We start from the raw sequence: 22,398 nt of genomic DNA, 5'->3' as shown, positions 1-22,398 counted from the left end.
TGCCTACAACTCCCATCAGCCCCAGCCAGCATGGCCAAAAAACATCTGGAGGGCTACCGTTGGCCACCCCTGGCATACAGGATAAAGAGAGAGCTCTAACACCTCCTATCTGGAGTTTGTTTTGGACATCAATCAAGTGAAAGACACGTATTCACAGGAACTGGGTTTTCTACTTGCTCAGCATAATAGAACCAAAACCTGGATGAAACATCCAAGTGCAAAGGTAAACAAAAGAGAAGTTTCTATTTCCTAAGAACCAGCCTTCCATATGACTAAGAGGGAAAATATTTGAAATTCCTAATACACCAACAGCCAATTTTTTTGGGGGGATGAGATTTTTTCTAGCTCTGTCGAAGTACACAATGCAATTAATCAACATACATATCAACAGAAGATTCACAAAATCACCCAATATGGATTTCATCCATCCCTGTGCCATATACACTGACAAAGTCTGGTTACAAAGACTGGTTAAGCAGAGCAATAAAGTTCACATTTTTTCCACTCTTTCAAAGAGCACTTGTAAAAGGTGGAGTGGAGAGACTAATCCCTGCAATTATGAAAACATGCCAGCTTCATTGTTCTGGAACTTTATAAAACAATGCTGGTTGACAAAAGATTCTGTGAACACTCCCAATATATGTTTCAAAAAGAATGGAATAATCCTTTTTTGTTGTTTAAGATTTTACAATCAATGTGGATTGTGTAAGGTTAGGTAATAAAAGCACAATTAATTCAGGGCTACTTGAAAGCCAGTCTATAATTTAGTGTTGCCATACAGAAGCTACATTCAAATTACCCCACACTAAATGATGGTGAAAGGTTTATCATGTAGCTTGGCAATTTTTTCTGTACCAATGCAAACACCTGAAAAGGTGTGTAGTGCCTTGGAGAGAGGAAAGAAAACACCAATTGCATGGCAAGCCCTGCCTCGTCAACAGCTGCCACCAAGAGCAACTTAAGAGAGACCTGTAATGTAGGTTGGCTCATAATCTCCAAAACATTATTCAAATGGTTAAGTAGCAGTTCTGATGGTATTTATGGTCTTGGACCAAGTCATCTGTGGGACTGCCTCACCCCTTATGCTCTGCCACAAAATTTTCACTCATCTGAGTAGGGCCTTCTCCAGGTGCCACCCTCCAAATGGACAAGATCCACAGACATGCATTCTCTGTTGTGGCCCCCATCTTGTGGAATTGCCTGCCTGATAAAGACAGGAAGGCTCCCACGTGTCTAGTGTTTTGCAAGCAATGCAAATCTGAATTATTCAGGAGGACATATTTACAAAGGTAATAGCACTTTATTATAATGGAATTAATCAGGAAGACTGGAGATTACACCACTGTGTACAGTAAGAACTACCTGTAGCTGTATTATCCTATTATATAATTTCTACATCATTTAATATGCCATGTTAATACTTATGCTTTGTTCGAGATTCTTCTTGGTTTTAATTATTGCATACTAATCCTATTGCATTGCTTATTGAATGCCCCATCCTACTGACTTGCACTGTGTAATCTGCCTTGAGTCTCAATGAGAAAGGTGAACTATGAATAAGACAAATAAAACGGAATAAATATGAACTGCAGATACAGTAAGTAAATAGTTTAAGTTAACCAGTCACAAAATTTAAAAAAAAGAGAGCGAGTATGCTAGTAAGGTACACTCTCATGATTCAGCCACCCTTTGAAACAAACAGCAAGCACTATAAGGGCAGATTTCCCCTCCAATATACAGTATGGCCCTCTTTCCTTTAACAGCTGCCTGACATAACAGAAATTCAGAAAAGAAAAAGCCTCATCTGCCTAATTTCTTGCTAGACTACTGAGAAAGGCAGGGGAGGGGGGAAATCCAGAAAAGGTAGAATATTTCAAGGTATTTGGGTAGGTACAGCAGAAGCAGACAGCTAAAAAGTACCATGCCATAAAATGGCACAACCAGTGATGCTGTATTTTTCCCCATGGAAGATGTTCTGCCCCACATACACAAATACAGTCTGTTGATTCTACAGTTGTCAGGATTGTTGTGCTGCATATCAGTTGCATTAGATGGACTAAGTATGAAATACGGAGCTGAGACAAACCCCACTGCTCATACAAGGTTCAAGCTTGCACATGGACGTTTTCCCTCTTTTGCTAATGTTTATTTAATTTTTGCTAACATAATTTAAATATTTAAATTACTTAAAATCCTCGTTCAAATTGTCTGCAAAATTTCACATCACAGAGCACAACTACTTCCTACTAATTTAGCAGACCAAAACTATTTGTGGAATTTAGATGGACTCTACCCAGTATACATCTAAGAGCTCATCTAAAGTCAGATGGGATTTGCAAACAACAAAGAATGGATGGACACTGGGATGGCCAAAGCCTTAGTTCATGCTGGCACTTCCCCCTCTATTACCATTGTCATTTCAACAGCTGTACTAAGAAAGGCTTCTCATGAGCGTGACCTAGACTCCCACAACAGTCCATTTTCAAGCGGCATTTTACTGTCATAACCTGCACTAGGATTTTTTTTTTAAATTCTCAAACAAAGCCAGTGCTCTTCTTTCTGCCCAAGATGCTTCAACGTTATTGCCGGAGACCAACTTCCAGGCAGCAATGCATTGATATATATGGCTGTTTCATTTTCTTTTCCTGGGAGCATGGATTTATTTTATTCCCCTTTATGTGGACTGAGAAGCAACAGAAGAAAAGATTAAAGAGCATCTGCTGTGAGACTCATCAGAACACAGCATAGAAGGGGGAAGGTTTCACCTCCAGCTGCTGTACAGAAAACCTATAATCATGCATTATTACTAGATGCTACTACATCTGTGGCTAGTTTAACTGTGTTGGTGACTTGGAACCAGAGGAAGATCGCCTGTTAAATACTAAGGCATGCACTCAATAAGCGGGAGTATCATGTTTAAGTGGGTGGGGAGAGATACACAAATTAGACAAATCCCCTGTTCTTCTAGAGTGACTTAATTAAAGAAGAAATTTGCAATGCAGTCTTTAAGCCCAATGAAATCCATGAGCTGAGACTGGAGTTACTCTGCAGAGGATTGCACAGTTAGGCTGGCATTTGCAGAAGCCCCCCCACACACACAAACACACATCCCTGAACAGCTATTGCCAGTTTATATTGTTCCTGGAGTGCACTCAGTCAGTACTGCACCTCTGAATATAGGTCGGAGAAAGCAAGATCTTTGAAAATGTCCAAACTTGCTTTTAATATCTACACAGACAATGCAAGGAACACTGTATCTGCCGCTCTCTCTAAATGCTGGAAAAATGTTTATTCAACCAATAAGCCGGACTTCTGACAGTAGATCAATGCCAAATGTACATTCATAACAACAGGTTGTGGGGTTATTACACAGCTCATTTCCTACTCTTTACAGGTATAAACTACACATGTACCGGAAATAGGAATAAGGTATTCAGGTAATAAAAGAGGCAGAGCAATGGGAGATCACTGAGTTCTAAGACAAGGAAGGGAACCTGGGCAGTAGGCATATACTCTTAGCTGCATTTCCAAAGAACCAGTATGCTCAGCATGGGGGGTGTTAATCTTTTTTAAAAAGAACATACAAAACTGAAGTGTGGGCTACTTAAATATCTTCGTCACTCACTGGATGCTTATGGAAGGTTGTTTCCAAATTTAATCTCTAATTATAAATCACCATGATGTCTATTTCTAACCCCATATATATGTTTAAACAGATGTTTCCATTTAAGCGAGCAAGCATCCACAAAAAAATATCAATTATTAGTGTTATGCTGAAGGCCTTCATAATTACAACGGTCGTTGAAATCTGAAGTAGGAAAGGCATTACAGTTTTATTTTTATTGCTGCTATTTTCGATTCACATGTGACTAGCAATGCAGAATAAACTTATTTAGAATACAAGGCCAAACAGTATCTAAGAGAAAACACTAGGCTCTTAAACACACAATAGAAGATAGCTTGTTTCCAGGAGAAAGAAAGGGGAACTGGAAGGTACATTCCCACAGTTTATCACACACACACTATACATTCCCATGCTACTTTCCTCTCTCCAAACTATTCAAATACCATTTAACGACCCAGAATTAAGCCAATTATGGGAAACCTCCATAGTTATGGAATGTTCCCCTTCACAGTGGCAGAGAGAACCACAACTTTAAAAAAAAGATCCAAGTTCATGATGCTAAGCAATTTTCATGGCTATGCAAACATAAGGCATACAGTGTTCAGCACAAATATCACACCAGTATTTAAAACAACTTATTACCCCATGCACATCTTGAGCTATCTTGTCCAATGCCCTGAGTTCATTTCTCTCTTTACTCTCATACTCCTTATATGCCTCATTATCCACCTCTCCCACTCCTTTCCCCACTAGTCCAAAACTCATGGTTATCTTGCTCTTTGTGACTTCTATCAGAACTCGTTCACACATTACACTTTCTTTTTCAGGAGAAAAAAAACTACCCAAACAACATCACTGAAACCAACTGAATGCAGACTGGCAACTTGTTGACGTGAGACATTTTAGATGCAGTTTTCTGTTTCAGCTTTACAAAGAAGAGGCTTCTGCAATCCACTGTATTCTAATAACAGAGAAGAGCAATAAGGCATCACAGCAAAATTCAAAGTTTCAGTGGATTTCTGAAGACCTCAACTTAAATCTTTCTAGGTCAGCATCAATGGCATGTTGCAAGTATGCTGAAAATTTGTTTGGGATAATACTGTGAAAAGTTAAAATATGAAGAGGGTGGTTAACTACCAAGTCTAAGCTGCAAGCACTTATAATGAGTCTTATGTTTTAGAAAACGCAGGGGAAACTAAAAAGGTAAAGGTAGTCCCCTGTGGAAGCACCAAGTCATTACCGACCCTTGGGATGACATCACATCATGACGTTTTCTTGGCTGACTTTTTATGGGGTGGTTTGCCATTGCCTTTCCTACGTATTCATAAATATATCCTTTAAGGGTGGTGACACCTACCAAGCCACTACAATGTAATTTTTTACTTCAAACGTACATATACCCAGGTTGTCTGAACCACACAGTGTAAGGTTGGATCCAAAGCAAAGCCAATGAAGCTCAACTGAAATTTCCCTCTCCCACTTATTATTGCAGCTCATTCAACCCACCCAAAAGATTGTTCCTGAAGCAGCAGAGTCCACAAATGGAAGCCTGCAAGGGGGTGGGGGGAGAGTCTGCAAAAATTATCCCTTCTCTTCTACTGACAGAAATGTTGCATTACCACTTACTAACTGTAAAGATTCAGGTTTTAAAAATGGGTTCTTCAGAACTTCTTTCCCCCCACACACACACACAAAATGCACCTTTATCACTAGTGTGTAAGACATCTTGATTATAGTTTGCTATATAGAGCTGTTCCTGACCACTCTCCAGAGTCACCCATCCCTGGTCTGCAAATGACTAATCAGGCCCATTATTTTGTTTAGCAGACTTCATGATGAAACTTTCATAGGATTGAATCAGAATCCATTGTGAATGACCTCATGCATTACTCCAACTCACAGGGCTGGCCACAATAATATCCTGCAAGAAGCCAAAGGTGATTAATCACCTGTGAAAACAACAACGCAAGGGAACACTGAAGCAATAATGAGGAAAGTTCTCATTCATTTGCCCCAGCAAGGTATTATTTTTGAGGATTCCAGAGATCTGAGAAGCTAGTCATACCGTGTTTCTCACAGGAACATCTGCATCTAAGACAGTGCAACCACATGACAGTGAGCACAGTAATAGCCCAGATAATAAGTGGAAGGAACATGACATCTCCAGTACTGAAGCTAAGTAGGCCTGACACCTTCAGCTACCTGGTGGAGTACTTCTAAGGAAACACAGGCAAGATACAGTTTTGTGGAAGAAGTGCACTATTAAAAAAAACACGTAATAGCTGTTGCTGCTAGCAAACAAAGTGTCACCACCTAGTGTGAAGGAAAACCAGTTGCTTGGGGCCAAACTAGGTATGAGGGCATCCACAGATCCACTCCATGGACTGAAACCCCACCCCACCACTGAAAGTGATTTTAAAACAGAGCTGCGAGTTGAGATGCTTTTCTCCCCACCCCCACCCATGCACACACCTTTCCAAGTGCCAAAGCAGTCTCAGGTCGTATGTGTGGCTTTTTCAGCACTTGAAAAAGCATGGGGAGGACAAGAGTGTCTCAGCCCACCATGCTGTGGGCTCTATCAGGATCAGGCCCTCACAGCATTTTTAAAAAGCACTTTTAAATGGTGGTGGCATACACGAAGCCGCATCTGGTTTGGACATCAGCTTCAATCATCATCCCTCAGCTTGAGCTACTGAGGTTTGAAGACCTGTTACACCTGTTTAGGTGAGAGAGTTTTTTATTGTACTGTCACATCCATTAGGTGTGACTCCTACTGTAAGCTATGTTGGGTCCTGCCTAACGGAAAAAAAATGGGGTGGTAGCATTTTAAAGAAGAATAAAGTTAATACAATCTTAGTTTCATACATGTGAGACATCATTCACGTTATGTACTTTACACCTGACTAGAATTTGTCTCTTGCCATGACTCAAACCTGATATTCCTGGTCTAGATATTTCAAAAGGGGATAATCAATTATCCACCCTACAAATGAAGTCTGTAACCCAGAAGTCCTTATAGAAAGTATTTAAGCTTTCCATCATTCACAGACAATAATATTTTAAGATAAGAGTTATTTTTTTTAAGTATCCTGGTTTGCATAAAGATACATTAAGGGCTCTGGCCAAAAATCCTCCCCATTCTACTATAAATTGTGTATCTCCTGCAAATACAATTTTGTGTCTGAAAAATCTCAAAAAGTCATATGTTGTATTTCATATGCCTATGTTCCCATAAGTTTTACGTACATGGAAATGCTAAACAATTCATAGTGTTTTAAAGGATTCTGAAGCTGGATGGTTTTTCACAATTACTGTGTATTTCTAAATCCATATTTAAATCTACCTGGCATCTATGGAGAATGCAGACAACAAACGTTAAGATCATAGCCTGAAACATCTTGCACCTTTGGTGTAGTGGTTAAGTGCGCAGACTCTTATCTGGGAGAACCAGGTTTGATTCCCCACTCCTCCACTTGCAGCTGCTGCAATGGTCTTGGGTCAGCCATAGCTCTCGCAGGAGTTGTCCTTGAAAGGGCAGCTGCTGTAAGAGCTTTCTCAGCCCCACCTACCTCACAGGGTGTCTGTTGTGTGGGGGTGGGGGGAGAAGGTAAAGGAGATTGTGACCGCTCTGAGACTCCTTCAGAGTATAGGGCGGGATATGAATCCAATATCATCACCTACACACAAAGCTGCTTTACATCAACTCAGTAGTTCCTCAGCATGTCAGGTACTACCCTTTGAACCTGGCACCTTCATCAAAAGATTTCAGGTGTCAGGGCATGACTTCCCCTCAGAATGCAGAGAGACCAAAGGCAGGCTCTCAAGTGCATGGCCTCTAACAGTCAGCTGAGCCACCCTGAAAGAACTTGTTTTCGGAAGGGGATTTGAATCCATATCTCCAGAGCTAAGTGAGTGGGTTTGCTCCAGGGCTCCTCCCAGTCAAGTCATGCTCTTCCATCAACAACAACAACAACAACAAAAACAAAATTTTATTTATATCCCGCCCTCCCCGCCAGGGCAGGCTCAGGGCGGCTAACAACACAATTCAAGTTTAGCTATACAGATAGATAAAATTACAGTTAAACAACATGAACATTTAATTAAAAATCTGCTTAAGTTTTAAAATTAAATTAAATTAAATTAATAAAAGTGCTAATGCTATGTTTACTTTATGTTTGCTTTTATGATGGCGGTTTCCTTATCAATTTCCATTTTCATCGGCGAAAGCCAGTCGGAAGAGGAAGGTCTTGCAGGCCCTGCGGAACTGTTCAAGGTCCCGCAGGGCCCGCATTTCCTCTGGAAGTTGGTTCCATAGGCTCGGAGCTATAGAGGAGAAGGCCTGATTGCGGGTACATTGCAACTTCACCTCTCTCGGTCCGGGAATAGTCAACAGGTTTTTCCCGGCTGACCTCAGTGCTCTCTGGGGTTCATATGGGGAGAGACGGTCCCTAAGGTAGACAGGTCCTCGACCATATAGGGCATTAAAGGTGATGACCAGCACTTTGTAACGGACCCGGTATATAACTGGCAGCCAGTGCAGTTCGCGCAGCCCAGGCTGTACGTGTTCCCATTTAGGAAGCCCTAACAACAGTCTGGCCGCTGCATTCTGCACCAGCTGCAGCTTCCGGGTTCAGTACAGAGGCAGCCCCATGTACAGGGCATTACAGTAATCCAGTCTCGAGGTGACCGTTGCATGAAGCACCATTGCCAGGTCTTGGCGCTCTAGGAAGGGAGCCAACTGCTTTGCCCGCCTTAGATGGAAAAAGGCTGACTTGGCAGTGGCTGCAATCTGGGCCTCCATTGATAGTGCAGGCTCCAGTAAAACTCCCAGGCTCCTAACCCAATGCGCCGCTTTTAGCGGCGCCCCGTAGAAGACAGGGAGAGGTATTTCCCCTCCCCGAGCGCCCCGACCTAGACAGAGAACTTCTGTCTTCGCTGGATTCAATTTCAGCCCACTCCTCCTCAACCAAGTTGCCAAATCCTGCAGGGCCCGTTCTAAATTCTCTGGGACGCAGTCAGGCCGGCCATCCATTAGCAGATAGAGTTGGGTGTCATCTGCATATTGATGGCACCCAAGTCCATGTCTCCTGGCGATCTGGGCAAGGGGGCGCATATAGATATTAAATAACATTGGTGAGAGAACTGCCCCCTGAGGCACTCCACAGTCCAGTGTGCGCCTCTGGGACCACTCGCCCCCAATTGCCACCCTTTGTCCCCGATCCTCGAGGAAGGAGGAGAGTCATTGTAAGGCAGACCCCCTCACCCCTACGTCGGCGAGGCGGCGGGTCAGTAGCCGATGGTCGACCGTGTCGAACGCAGCCGACAGGTCCAACAACATCAGCACCGCCACACCGCCCCGATCCAGATGTATATCTCTCTTCTCTCTTTTTTTGTATAATACTTGTTGATGAAAAGTTCCTGAGAACTCAAAAGCATAACATTGCTTTACAATATCCTGACTGGTCTCAATAATACACAGAGCTTCTTTGGAATCTATCTGGCAGCTTTCCCTATATTTACACAAGTTATTACTCAGCTACTGATTATTTAGCCAAACCTTGAATGTTTTCTGAACTCAGCCGAGCACTTTATTAATTTGTGAGAAGTTACAAGGCAGGGTTAAACCAGTTTGTGACATAGATACATCCTTAGTGAAAAGGATTATAGAGATGATGAGAGCACAGCAAATCAGTTTCTGAAGATGATAAATCTGACACTGAAAAAAGCACACAAATGCTGATATTACTGAAACTAAAATACAGAACTGAATGCCTTTTGAACCAAAGAAGAGCATCATACAGTAGCTGACTGCCCTAACATTTTAAATAAAATGTGTACTTTTAGAAGTGTATCCTGTTAAATAGGTCAGAAAGCCAGATGAGGCAGGAAAAAAGGTTAACCAACAACAGAGCTGTAAATACGAATATTAAGCATAATGCCTCAAAGTGGATGAAGTGTAGATGATATCAGTTTAAAGCAGTTTGCAAAAAGGAAAATCAGAATGCCTAAGCAACCACAAAAGACAAAACAAAACAGTCTCTTGAAGTAAACACATGCAGCTCTTTCTCACTGTTGCGTATAGAAAAACAAAGGTCCAGGGATCTCATACTATTCTATAAGCAGCAAACAAATGCCATGATAGACTCCAGTATGCTCATGGAATGCACTTGCCAGACTTTGTTTCATGACATAAATGGGACATAAAAAGGTATGATACCAGAAGGCAGAAGACTAAAAACAAAATATACCTTTAAAATCCAGTTGGCATTGTTTCTTTTCCAGCAGACCAGAGTGGGGGAAGGCAAAGAAGTTGAAAAGCAGATTCTGCCAACCCACAATGACGCCAAACAAACAACAGGCATCTTATATGTTTCAGTATACTGCCAGTGAAGAACTAACCGGAAAGCTTGGGTTGGAAAATAATAGAGCAGAAGAAAAATCCGCATTTGTGCCAGCTTTAGTTTAGAATCCAAGACATGGTTTGAGCTTCCAAAAATGCAACAAGCAAATCATGGGCCAGCCCAGCTATCTGCTTCTGCTTCCTATCTGTACAGTGTCATGTCTTGCTCATCAATAAAAGCCTTTTTAAAAAAATCAACCTACAATCAATAAAAGCCTTTGAAGAAACTAAGGTATGTTAATTGGTGAACTTGCAGTACTTGACATACAGTCTTGTAAATTCATACTGTGTCATAATTTCATGTTACTGCACCCCTGCAGAGTGTGGCAGTAATCTGCCACCTATTCAGACATCACATGGAACCATGCTTCACAAATCTACCTCAAATCAAGTTTTCTGAGTCCTGTAGATCAGAACACTGCAAACCATAAGTTGTCAGATAAGGCACTGCATCAAAGTTAAACTTTAATTATGTTATGCTAGGATGTGTGAACTGAGTCTCTATAATGAAAGATGCACTTTAATGTGACAGTTTAGTAGACCACTGAAAGCATTTTCAAAGCATAAAAAACAAAGGGAAAAATGTTTACTATTTTTTAAATGCCTATGTTGGCCCTGGCTGGTATTTGGATGCAAGACCTCCAAGGAATACCAGGATTGTGACATGGAGGCAGGCAATGACAAACCACCTCTGAACAAGAAAACCCTATGGGGTTGCTGTAAAACAGCTGTGACTTGACTGCAAAAAAAAAGGGGGGAGTCCAACTGCATCTATCCAAAGAAAATGACAAGACACCCAGGAATGTTTTTATAAATGACCATGAAGCAGCTATACTAGGCACCAGCTTACTTGTGTACATGCTGCTCTTACTAAGTTTGTGCCAAGGGGATGTAAGCTGGTACTGTAGGCAAAGGACAAACTGAAAACCCAAAATAATAGTAATAGTGAGCTGTGGCCCGGCAAGCTCCATTTTTGAAACCCCAAAGCCCTCTGCTCCTCTTTCACTGATACTCATCATGTACCAGAAAGCCTCTTTACACAATGTGCAAGTCACACATGCTCCATGGAAGCACACATGCTCTATCCCCTAGTATCCTTAATACAATACCATAGAAAATGTGTAAACTATATTTTAAAAGCAAGCTTATATGTTTGAATTGTATGTACATAGCCTACAAGGTAGTGTCTTAGAAGGCAGCTGATGCTAGAGGCCCATAACTCAAAAGCCCTGACCAAAGGTGTGGCATGCCACCGATGGAGGCCTCACTGGGGCCTTCACAGTCACTCCCAAAATGGATGAGCCTGCACCAGAGGTGTGGAGCCCTGCAGGGCATCTGAAATGTGGAGTCCTGCCTGAGCACAGGAGGGCCCAAGAGAACTCTCTGGCTGCAACTGGCAAAAGGCAATGTCCTCTCCATGGCTTCTGTTCTCACAGAGTATCCGGAAAGGGGGGCATTTACCAGGTGTTTCAAATGACAATTTAAGGAGAAATCCAATACTGAGAACTTATGGAGGGACTCAGAGGAGAAAGCAATAAGGTAACTTTCTCACATCTCAGGACACATGGACATTCACACAAGGTGCTCTCTTGTGGAGATGGAACTTGGGCATATCCTAGGTACATATCACTTGCCCTCCGAAGCCTTGGAAAGAGTGACTCATGTTCTAATAAATCTCATCCCTTGATTAGAAGGTATCCTGTACAGATGACACACATGCCCATTGACTGAGTGAATATTGTACTGGAATAATGAATGTAAGGTAATGTAATGCAATGAATATTGGAATATGTTCATCTGATATAACACAGCATTCCACCTCAAAGGAAAGGATGCTCTCAGCCAACGCCATGCATGAGAGGAGATGAATGGTGCGTAACAGCAAAGTCCCAATTACGCTTAACAATTAAGAAAGATTCTTTTACACATTAGTTTCCTACCATATTATTTCACTGGTCCCCCCCCCCCAATAATTAAATCCAAACATATTGTGACTTATAACCTTAGCCGCTGCTGCTGCTATTTTAAATTAATCACCCCATTCCAGCTCCAGCCAGGCTCTGGGAGATTTGCAGCATAGTTAGATAAATAAAATTAACAACAACACACAAATTAGTCAAAATTGTAAAAACTCAGATGGTGCCCTACAAGTTTTCTTTAAATCATAGACTACCAGGGCATCCTGTTGGGGGAGAAGAAAACTTGCAAAGCGGGAGGGGGGGGGGGGGTTTAGCAAAAAAAGTAAGAGGTGCCAGTCAGATAACCCAATACTCCACCAGAAGCCAGTGTAGCTGGCACAGCACCAGTTGAATATTTGCTGTCTGTGGCATTTCAGTCAGAACTCATGCTGTCACATTCTGGACGTGCTGGAGTTTTCAGGTCAGTCTCAAACACAGGCCAATGTAAAGTGAGTTACAGTAGTCTAATCTGGAGGTGACTGTTGCATGAATTATTGTGACCAGGTCAGAATGCATGAAGGTGGAGAAATACCACCTTGGCAATATGGATGTTCTGGGCCTCCATTGAAAGGAAGACATCCAGCATCATGCCTAGACTCTTGACAGATGCACCAGTGTTAATGGTGCCCTATCAAAAAGCTGGTAATGTGAAGAAGATGAAGATATTGGATTTATATCCCGCCCTCCACTCCGAAGAGTCTCAGAGCGGCTGACAATCTCCTTTACCTTCCTCCCCTCAACAGACACCCTGTGAGGTGGGTGGGGCTGGAGAGGGCTCTCACAGCAGCTGCCCTTTCAAGGACAACCTCTGCCAGAGCTATGGCTGACCCAAGGCCATGCTAGCAGGTGCAAGTGGAGGAGTGGGGAATCAAACCCGGTTCTCCCAGATAAGAGTCCGTGCACTTAACCAACTACACCAAATTTGCACTCTGATCCCAATCCAGCCCCCAGCCCCCGCCACAGAACCTCTGTCTTTGATGGATTCAGTTTCAACCTAGCTTCTTATTGCTATAGCTTGTTAATGCTGTTCAGTCTTTGCATATGTCAAAGCATCTTCATTAAGTCATATGCTAATCTGCTGTTCACCCATGTGTCTGCCTACATATATAAAACATTAGATTCCATTTCTATGTATCTGAAGTGTATGTACACATGAAAGCTCATACCTTGAATAAACTTAAAGGTGCCACTGGACTCAAAAGCTGTTCTACTGGAACACAGGAGGAGGAGGGATCCTTGCACTGTTTTATTAAAACTATTCCCCAGCATTGCAAATAGCCTCAGCAGGGAAAGACAACACCTTCTTCCCATGCTGGAACTTGTAGCATTCAGGAGATAGGCAATTTTGAATGGAAGAACAGCACCAATGGAAAAAACTCTCCTTGCCCAGCACTGCAGGGTACAACTGAATCTTCCTTCCCCAAAGGTTTTTACGGTATGAAAGAATGCCAGGAAAGCCAATCATGGATCAGTGAGAAACCCAGTGTAACTCAGTATTAGAATGTCTGACTAGGATCGAGGAGACCCAAGTTTGAATCTCCACTCTGTCACAGAAATTCAGTGGGTGAGTCAGGGCCAGTTACACACTTTCAACCTAACCTGCCTCACAGAAGACCTGTCATTGTAAAGGTAAAACTGAAGGGAGAACAATGTTGTAGACCATTTCAGACCACCCACGCATCCCAATTAGGGAGAAAGTGGAGTATAAATATCTAAATAAATAAAAGCCTCCAATATAACACTACAGTCTTGTCTTTAGTCTAAGGGCATGTAAGAGACAAAACAGAGAAGGTATATGTGGATTCAAGGCTCAAAATTCAGCCAGTGTGGAGTAGTGGTTGAAATGTCAAAATAGGAACTGGGAGACTCAGGTTCAAAACCCCACTCTGCCATGGAGGCTTGCTGGGTGACTTTGAGCTAGTCGCACATTCTCAGCCTAACCTACCTCACAAGGATAAAACAAAAGAACATTATACATCACTTTGGGGCCCCCACTAGAGAGAAAAGTGGGAGTATAAATGAAGTAAAATAAATAATAAATAAAACTCAAGAAACCAAAAACGACAATAAACATGGGCTGAGGGGTTTATTTGCTCTAACTGACACTGTTTCCTGCACCACTGCTAAGGAGGTGAAGGATGATTCAGCATTCCGGTTTCCTGCCCAACCAAAACACACAAGATAATCTCAAGGTTGGAAAGGTACAGTAAAAAGCATGCTCTTCCACAGTAACCTTCTGCGTCTTCACACATATGCCACTCTCTCTTGATATAACAGGAAAACCAGACACTGATCCACTATCACCTTTAATATAATTTTTTTTATATTAGCACATTAAATTAGCTACCTGAACATGCTCTTAATCAGCCAATCTGAGGCTGATTACAAGATTCTTAAGGATCCTTTGATCACAGGAGCAATTATACATTTTAATGTATAGCAGTATTCGGAAGGCTCTTCTGCAGAAAATCCACAACACTGCAGTTGTATCCAAACATACTTCTAAAACAAATACAGTTTTTTAAAAATGTAATTTGCCTGTTATTAAGAATATTCTTGCAAGGACTGAGTAAAAGAAGCAACAATTTGATTTTAAAATTCTACTGAATTGCAATAGATAGGCAGACAGACACCACCACAAATCTTCCTCTTTTTCCTTCCAACTCATATCCAAAAATGGCAAATTGTGTGCCTTTTTCAAAACAACTTTTTCTGATTCAGGAAAACTATCCCTAGTACAGAGACCAAGGATAGAAACCTCTTTAGGAACTTACTCTTTTTTTGGGGGGGGGGGGGTGTTAGATTTTAATACACTAAAATGATCAGCGCTGCATACTAAAATATGCTTTCCTACCATTCTATATTCCCAGTTTAAAGCTACTGTTTTAGATCAGTTACAGGGAAGTTACTGTCTAGATACTGCTTAAGTCAATGTGATTTCAACTTCCCTCATAATCTGCTTGATTTGAATAGACTTAGAGTCAATTACAGTGTCCTGGAATAGCATCGTTCTCTATTTCTTAACTGAGAAGCATTTAATACCAGCAGAAATAATTACCTAAATTAAACTTTTAAAACTCTACATCACTGAATTTAAAAATGGGGGCTAGCTCCTCTTGATAATTGACCAAAAGGAGATGGGGGAGGGGCGCTACACATGAATCAAGAAATCTGAAGTGTTTCTTTTACCTTGTGGCCTTACATATACAATAATATATTGTATGTCTGATGGAGCAGATTTCAATTATGATAGAAGTAGAATTACATACATGGTTTTCCTCAATATTGTAAGCTTTCCTGGGGCAGGGAGAAAATTAATCTTGATTTCAGTGCTTCAAAGAAGATCATTCAGAGAACCTTGATTGCAAGAGATGCTACAAGCAAAGCTTGTGTACACACCCTATTCCTGACTAACCAAAGAGCACTGGCTTTGCTAGTTTGTTTGCAAAGTGAATCAGATGAGTAGTTAGTTTTCAGCAGCGAAAGTGACTACAGAAATTCATGAAAAGCATTTTGGATGTACAAGACAGAAATATTTAATCTCAGAGAAAGGAGGATACTTGAAGACAACCGAATTTATATTCTGTGTATTATCATTACACCATGAAATTCAATCAACACAATGGCAACAAAATTTATGGGAGGTAAATACCTTAATCTGTAAAGCACCATGTAAGTAACTTTCCAGGTGCCTATCAAGTGTTTTTATAAAGTGGGTATGATCACGTGATTGCCCCTGGTGATTGCCTGTGTAGTATCTTCACTGTGCACAAGGATCTTCAATGTATGACAAAGTGGTGTGTATGCAAGAAAATATTTTAAAACAATATGATCATTTTTAAAGCATACAATTAAGCAGAGCTTCTACCTTTAATGCTGAATAGTTACTATAAGAACTAAGCATAAGTTCACCCTGAGACATTTTGTAGTAGGCTCCACCTCCTGAGGCAGCCATTTTATAGTTGTACCCATTACCCTGTGTCAGAATTCCAAAGGTTCCACTGGCTCAAAAAGGTTGGCGATCCCAAGCTATAACCCTTTTTCACATCACTGACTATCTGAGAGCTGCTGGGGCACTTTCATAGGTCCGTTTCATGCATTAACCAGTTCCTATATGGAAAGCTCCTAAATGCAATACAAAGCAATCTTTTTCAATGATTTTTTACCACACACATATTCCAGAAAGCTAAAATTGGCTAGCATGATTACTACAAGTTATGATTTACATACAGTTGCCACAACAGCTACTCCCCTAAGGTGATAGCCAACTGAGGAAATAAACCTGTAAATAGTAATAACAACAGCTGAAGTGATGGAGAAAAGCAAAGTAGAAAAGTCAAAGATGATTCTTTACAGGTGAGGCACAGAACATGCAGCAAAGATGCCAGTTATCTTCCATACAAGACACCTAGAAGAACAAAGCTGAAGAACTAGGTAGCTAATACAATGCTAAGAACTTCTGACCTTCATTACTCTCTCTGACCTTCATTACATTCTTTGGGTTGCCACGTGATAATGATGAAATGATAAAAGGCTAAAAATCGGCAGAATTTCCCATCCACAGTCTAGGTCTAAAAACTCCTTTAATTCCCCCCTCTACCTTGACTGCCCCATCTTCTTACAGCTAATAGTGCCAAATCCCTGTTCAAAAATCCTATGTGTTGATTTGCTCCATTTCTGCTGTTCACTGTCCTTGGCAACTCCTTTCTTTAGTTCCATCTGCTGCTTCCACAGGTGCCTGACCTCTAGTCCCTGCATATCTGGCACTACTTCTTCCACTATCTCCTCTCTACCAGCCTTCTCAGAACTTCCCTTCCCCAAAAAACTCTCTTGACTTCGTGCTGTGCGGCTTCTAAAGAGCTTACTGTCCAATCACCCCACTTGCCTCAATTCCCAGTCTTTCCTGCGCCCTCCTCAAGGCTCATTCTCCATTTACCGTTCCTTCAGATCCCTTTCCTTCTCTCAAGTTTACCCCTCTTTGGCTGCATTTAGATGGCAAACCTATCTGCAGTTACACTAGAATGGACATCAACCTAGCTTGTCCCTACACTCATGTGTATTTTTAATGCTTCTCCCCCCCTCCCCCAAGAAATGCAAGTTCTCAAAGTAAGCAAGCTTTATACCCACTACCTAGGACTCCAAACCAGAATTTAATCCACGTTCAAAATCTAAGGTCAGCAGAGAAGAGACCGGCAGCCACACTTCATTTCTAACAAGGACTCCTTAGTGATGCTCCATGAGTACTGGATTCATGCGCATTTTAACCTGAATACACATCTGAAAGCTGCTGTTGACTCAGGAGCCCTCGTCCCTTGTTTTCTGTATGTTTGAAATCTCATTCAAGTCGTTCACTAACTATCCCCTGTGAGAAGCTTTGCTCTCAGTCCACTTAGCAAACCATTTAGCTCCCTGACCAACTGAACATCCCATGGCACCAGGGCCAATCAATGCCAGATACTTTACTACAACACAAGTGTAACAGAGTATAGACAGAACAGTATTTGGCATATTGATTTGCAGGAGTAAGAGTCTGCCCTAATAAGGGGAAAGTATATTGAAGCTGTTTTGGGGCTACATGCTTGGCTAAAGGCCAGTTTCCATGTCAGTGGTTCATGACCAATTCCCACCCTGTTCACTGTTAGAAAGACCGCTTCACTGCTGTCTCATGACTGCCTTCTGCTAGGAGCTACCCTGAGCATCTTGCAGAGGAAGTTAGAAGCTATTACTTGGGCTGCAATTTGGTTAATACATGTTGAGTTTAATGTTATATGGCTTGTTTCGACTCAGGTTCAGTTGTTTGATTGTTTTGAAAACAAACTGTCATCTAAGAACAAGAGTGATGTGGTGGCTGGAGCAGACCTGCCATGGCCTGGCTTAAGTCCCCAAACAGCCATGGAACTTATTTGATGATTTTAATCAAACTGATCTCACAGTGACGTTGTGAGGCTGAAAAGACAACCAGCACGTCAAACTCTAGGGTAAAAACAAGGGATAAAGGTCAAATGAAGAGGCTTGTGGATAGGATGGGCTAAAAAAAAGAATCCCACAACAATCCCAAATGAAGCATCATTAAAGACTAGCGTTATATCAACAGTGTTAAACACAACAGTGTTAAACATCCCTATGTGATGCGTCATTTCACATTCCCCACGTTCTCCACGCAAGTCCCGGCCTTCTTTGGGTGAGAAGATTTTACATGGAAAGGGATGCATGACAGACAAGTTAAAAGCAGCAACAGTAAGCAGCAATCCACTGCAGGAAGTGGTTCTGACTGTATCCACAAGCGCCCATGGGACTGTATCATGCCTATATCCATAAGCACCCATGGGAGGTCATATCAAAGCCCCTGGGGCTCACTGTGCAGACCCCCCCCCCAAAGTCATACATGAATGTTCAAGTGGTTTTGTTTTTGAAGAGAAAGATTCCAGAAGGGTTGCTTGCTAATCTGATTTCTCACACAAACACAAAGCTCCTGGAACGAGATAGGCCAGGAGCGCTCACCCCCAGCAGCCCTTTCCACCTGCGCGGGTTCCAAGACGATGCACCGCATGCTCCTTTGAAGCCAGCGCCGGCCGCGCACCATCGTTTTTACAAGGCAGACAGGCAGTCGTACACAAATGGAAGAGCAGGTCTTACAAGAGCCGGCTGCCGGGAACAAGGCTGGCGCCGGTGCAGGCGCAGCTGCCTCTCGCTTTCCCCCGCCTAATTCCTTCCACCGACCCGGTCTCCACTCCCGGAAAGGTGCCCCAGCGGAGCAGGGAACTGTGACAGGCTTTCAGACAGAAGGCTCGGCTCCACGCGCAAAACTGGGCACGCCAAGGCAAGGCTGCATCGGCAAGCTCAGCTCCCACCGAACCGAGAGAAGCTCTTTTGACCCCGACCCGCCTCCCCCCGAAACTGAAGCCCACGCCACGTCTGAAGAGCAGATGCAGGAAAGGGACGCGACGCCGTCGAGGAACTCCCTTCTCCCCACACACCCCCAACAAAAGTTTGTGAAGCGGCGCTGATAAAGGTAGATGCTAAACCACCGTGCTCCCCTCTCTTGCCCGCAGTGGTTGCGCCCAGTGTGGGCAAAAGAGACTTTGCGGGCCTTTCATTCCAGGCCGGGGGGGGGACCACCGAGTGCAGACCACAGCTACTCCTGACCCACCTGTGCCCTCGAATGAGCTCTCCCCACCCCCCCCCACCACCCCGCCGCTCTTCTCTCCGGGATAGCAATGGCATAAGTCTACGGCGCAGGCACACACACAGAGAGCAGCTCCCCTTTCTCCCTGCACTCTCGCTCACCTTGGGCAGCTCGCGCAGCTGGTTGGCGTCCAGCAGGAGCTCTTCGAGGCTGCGGCTGTAGCGGTAGATTTCCTCAGGCACGGCGACCAGCGAGCAGTGACGCTTGTCGATAGACTCCACATGACGGTTGCACCGCCACAACGGGATGCAATGGAACATAGCAGCAGCGCAGGCGGCGGCCGGCGGCGGCAGAGGCAGCGAAAACAACAGCCGCCTGCCTGCCCGCTCGCTCGCCGAAGCCGCGCGGGGCTCGGGCAGCCACCCGGGGCCGGAGCGGCGCGCGCAACCGCAGCCTTTTCCCCCCCTTCTCCCCCCCCCCTCCGCGTGTGGACTTTCTCTTCGGCTCCCGCTGCCGGCCTGAGCTTCGGCAGAGCCACAACGGGCCGACGGGGGCGCGCGCGGGCGCGCGGGTGGCAAACCCGCCCCCTAGCAACCCCCGCCGACGCCGGGTTCCCAAAGCGCGTCCCCTCGGCTGCCTCGCCAGTCACCGTCTTCCACGGCGCCCTCTCCTCCTCCTCCTCCTCAGCGAGCCCGAAGCAGGAGCCAGCAGCATTCGCCTGGGACAGGAGGAAACTCTTTTCCTCGCTCGCCGCCCTTCGCTTCAGTCCCAGAAGCAACTCCTCCGCCAAAAGGGGGGGAAAAAAAGAAAAGCCCTTCCTCCTTTTATTGTCTCCGTCGTCCAATCAGTTGCTTTTGTTAGCCGTGGACTTCAGGCGCGCAGCTCTCGGCCTGGGCCGGCCACCTTTTTTCCTTCATTCCTACGCCTGACCCGGAACGCTCTCCCTCCCCTCCCCTCCCCTCCCTCGGCGGCGCTCTCGCTTTCCCAGCTGACATCATCACTCCTTGGCCCCTCCCCTCCCCTCCCTCCTGCCTGTGGGATGTGACCCCCAGGTTGGGTGCGGGCGTGACACCGACCGGGGCGGGGGAAGGAAGCGCTTCTCCGTCTGCTGAGACTGAGCAGCCCCTGCTGGGAAGAGTCGAGAAAGGAGGAGAAGGAAAAGGGCAGGAAGAAAGAGTCTCTCCCAAGTTACTTCGGGAAGAGTTCGTTTCCTGTTTCTCCCCCATGCTGGTGACTCCTGGCAAATCAAAGTTTCGGGAATCCGGAGCGCGGCCACATCGCCGGCAGGTTTCCTCGGAAGTAAATGCCACGCCTTCCGCAGGATTGCAGCCGGGGAGTGCTGAAGGGCGAGGGAGCTCGCTGTTTTCGCCTGGAGTGAAACAGTCCAGAAGGAATAACCGAGACGCGGCGAACCTCTGTTAGGCTGACGGAAGGAGGTCGTGCCCAAGCTGGTACCTATTTTTAAACACGAAAGAATTAAAACTCAAGATCAGTATTTTAAAAAATAGGCATGTACAGGAGAAGTAGGAGAAGGCTGATCTTGAGCGGCATATCCTGTTCGTTGGATGAAACAGCACTGACATCAGTGAAATTTAAGCTGTAAGGCCGAGCAAGACTTTCGCTGTTGGAGGAAGACTTGTCACAGAATCTAACTTAGTGGAAAGGAATCACTGGAGCCACCCCTTAAGTTATAAAAGACTGGCCATGTCGCGCTATGCTCCTTTTGAGGGAATACAGCAAAAGCTCTATGTATATTGAAGACCAAGAGTTTCTGTTTAGGGTTGGCCAACACATTGGCCCATTACACACGCACATCTTTCTAAAGATTTTCCGAGCAGTAAGCCTTTAATCTTGACTTCAGATCCTGTCCCCACCTCTTACACTATTTTTCCCCTCCAGTGTGCTTATTCCGTAACTGCAATTTTAAAAACGCACGTTGATAAATTTGTTCAAACATCACTTGTGACATTGAGGGGGGTGTACCCCCCAATTTAATTTTCTTGGAATTTAGAACTTTCACAAACATATGAGATTTCAATTCAAGCATTACAAACAAACAAGAGTGTGAGATAAACTTATGCTTCAATAAACCAGTATTCAAACTGAATTTACAAAATAAGTTTCACAATAATATATTTGTAACTTCAATATTTTACAATTTAAAAAAATTAGGTTTTCTAAGGAAATTTATGTCTAATACCAGCAATTAAACTACCCAGACAATACTGATAGGGAATAGAGTAGACACATTATGTAAGCATCCATATGTTATAGTCAGATTGAGTCAGTGTAACATTGTTGGACTTAAAATAATAACTGGGTCCCAGTAGTTATGTATATGGTTAGCTCTAGTTAATAATCTCCTTTAAACAACTATTCTATCATGCCATGCTTCAAGTGTGAGTTTAGCTGAGTCTTTCCAGGGAGAGGCAATGGTATGTCTGGCTGTGGCTACCTGCTGAGAAATAAAAACTCTCTTGCACTTTTGCACCAAGATATTTGGCCAGTGATCTAAAAGCAGAAATTCAGGACTAAAAAGGATATTCACTCCCGACCACTCAACAATCTGATTCCTGACTTTTGACCAAAAGGACACTGCCACCTGACGCTCCCACCGAAGATGAAAGTATGTTCCCAACTGGCCACATTTTCCCCAACAATATGGAGTATGGTTAGTATCAATCCTATGGAGATGGTTGGGTGGGGAGTGGTGTTGAAAGGGTTTTTTAAATTTACACGAGTACACTATTGCAGCTGCACAGTAGTGTCCAGCATGCACCTTCCAGTTAAATCCTCCCGATTCAGGTTTTGTGCATGCGTTTTAACATTAATTCATAGAATGAAAGGGAACAGAAAGAATGCAGCCAAAGGGGGGAAACCCACTGTTGAGATTGATAGGCAGCTGCGAAGCCCCGTTTTCCATATTGCCAAGCATTAGGGGATTCTCTGTTGTGTTATCAGCCACTGTGAAAAATGGGAAAGAGACACACAGTCTCATAGTATGGGGAAACGTGCCTACAAAATGCACGGTAGAACCCATTGACACTGACATTGCAAGCTGAAAGCACTGGGGGAGGAGTCTTCTGGCAGAAGCTCTGCAGAGCTTTTTAAGGCAGTGGTGGTGGAGGGGTGGCTGACTGGGAAAGAGGAAGTAGCAAGGACTGAGGGTGTAACCCCAATTGTGTCTGCTCCAGCAGGGCTTCCTTGACAGGGTCATTCACTTCTCCTGCATCCTCATCTTCCTAACAGGCAGTACTGGCAACATCATCTTCCCCTCCACCTTCTTTTC

General features: G+C 43.7%; 1 protein-coding gene across 3 annotated transcripts in view; it reads right to left on the bottom strand.

The window, feature by feature from the left end:
* The window catches only part of LRRC1 (leucine rich repeat containing 1), a 123,741-nt gene extending 104,166 nt beyond the window's left edge, over window positions 1–19,575 (bottom strand). Inside the window, exon 1 of one of the 3 annotated variants that reach the window (XM_060235138.1) lies at window positions 19,271–19,575. In XM_060235138.1, the coding sequence (XP_060091121.1) occupies window positions 19,271–19,429 (159 nt within the window). In that variant the 5' untranslated portion in view covers window positions 19,430–19,575. The remainder of the gene's footprint in view (window positions 1–19,270) is intronic. The other 2 variants (XM_060235153.1, XM_060235145.1) reach the window with 2 other exon arrangements.
* Between the last annotated feature and the right edge of the window lie 2,823 nt (window positions 19,576–22,398).

This window comes from Heteronotia binoei, chromosome 1 (genome assembly GCF_032191835.1).
Source record: "Heteronotia binoei isolate CCM8104 ecotype False Entrance Well chromosome 1, APGP_CSIRO_Hbin_v1, whole genome shotgun sequence".
Lineage (NCBI taxonomy): Eukaryota > Metazoa > Chordata > Lepidosauria > Squamata > Gekkonidae > Heteronotia > Heteronotia binoei.
The sequence above is the reverse complement of the archived record's forward strand: the minus strand, read 5'-3'. Positions and strand labels throughout refer to the sequence as shown.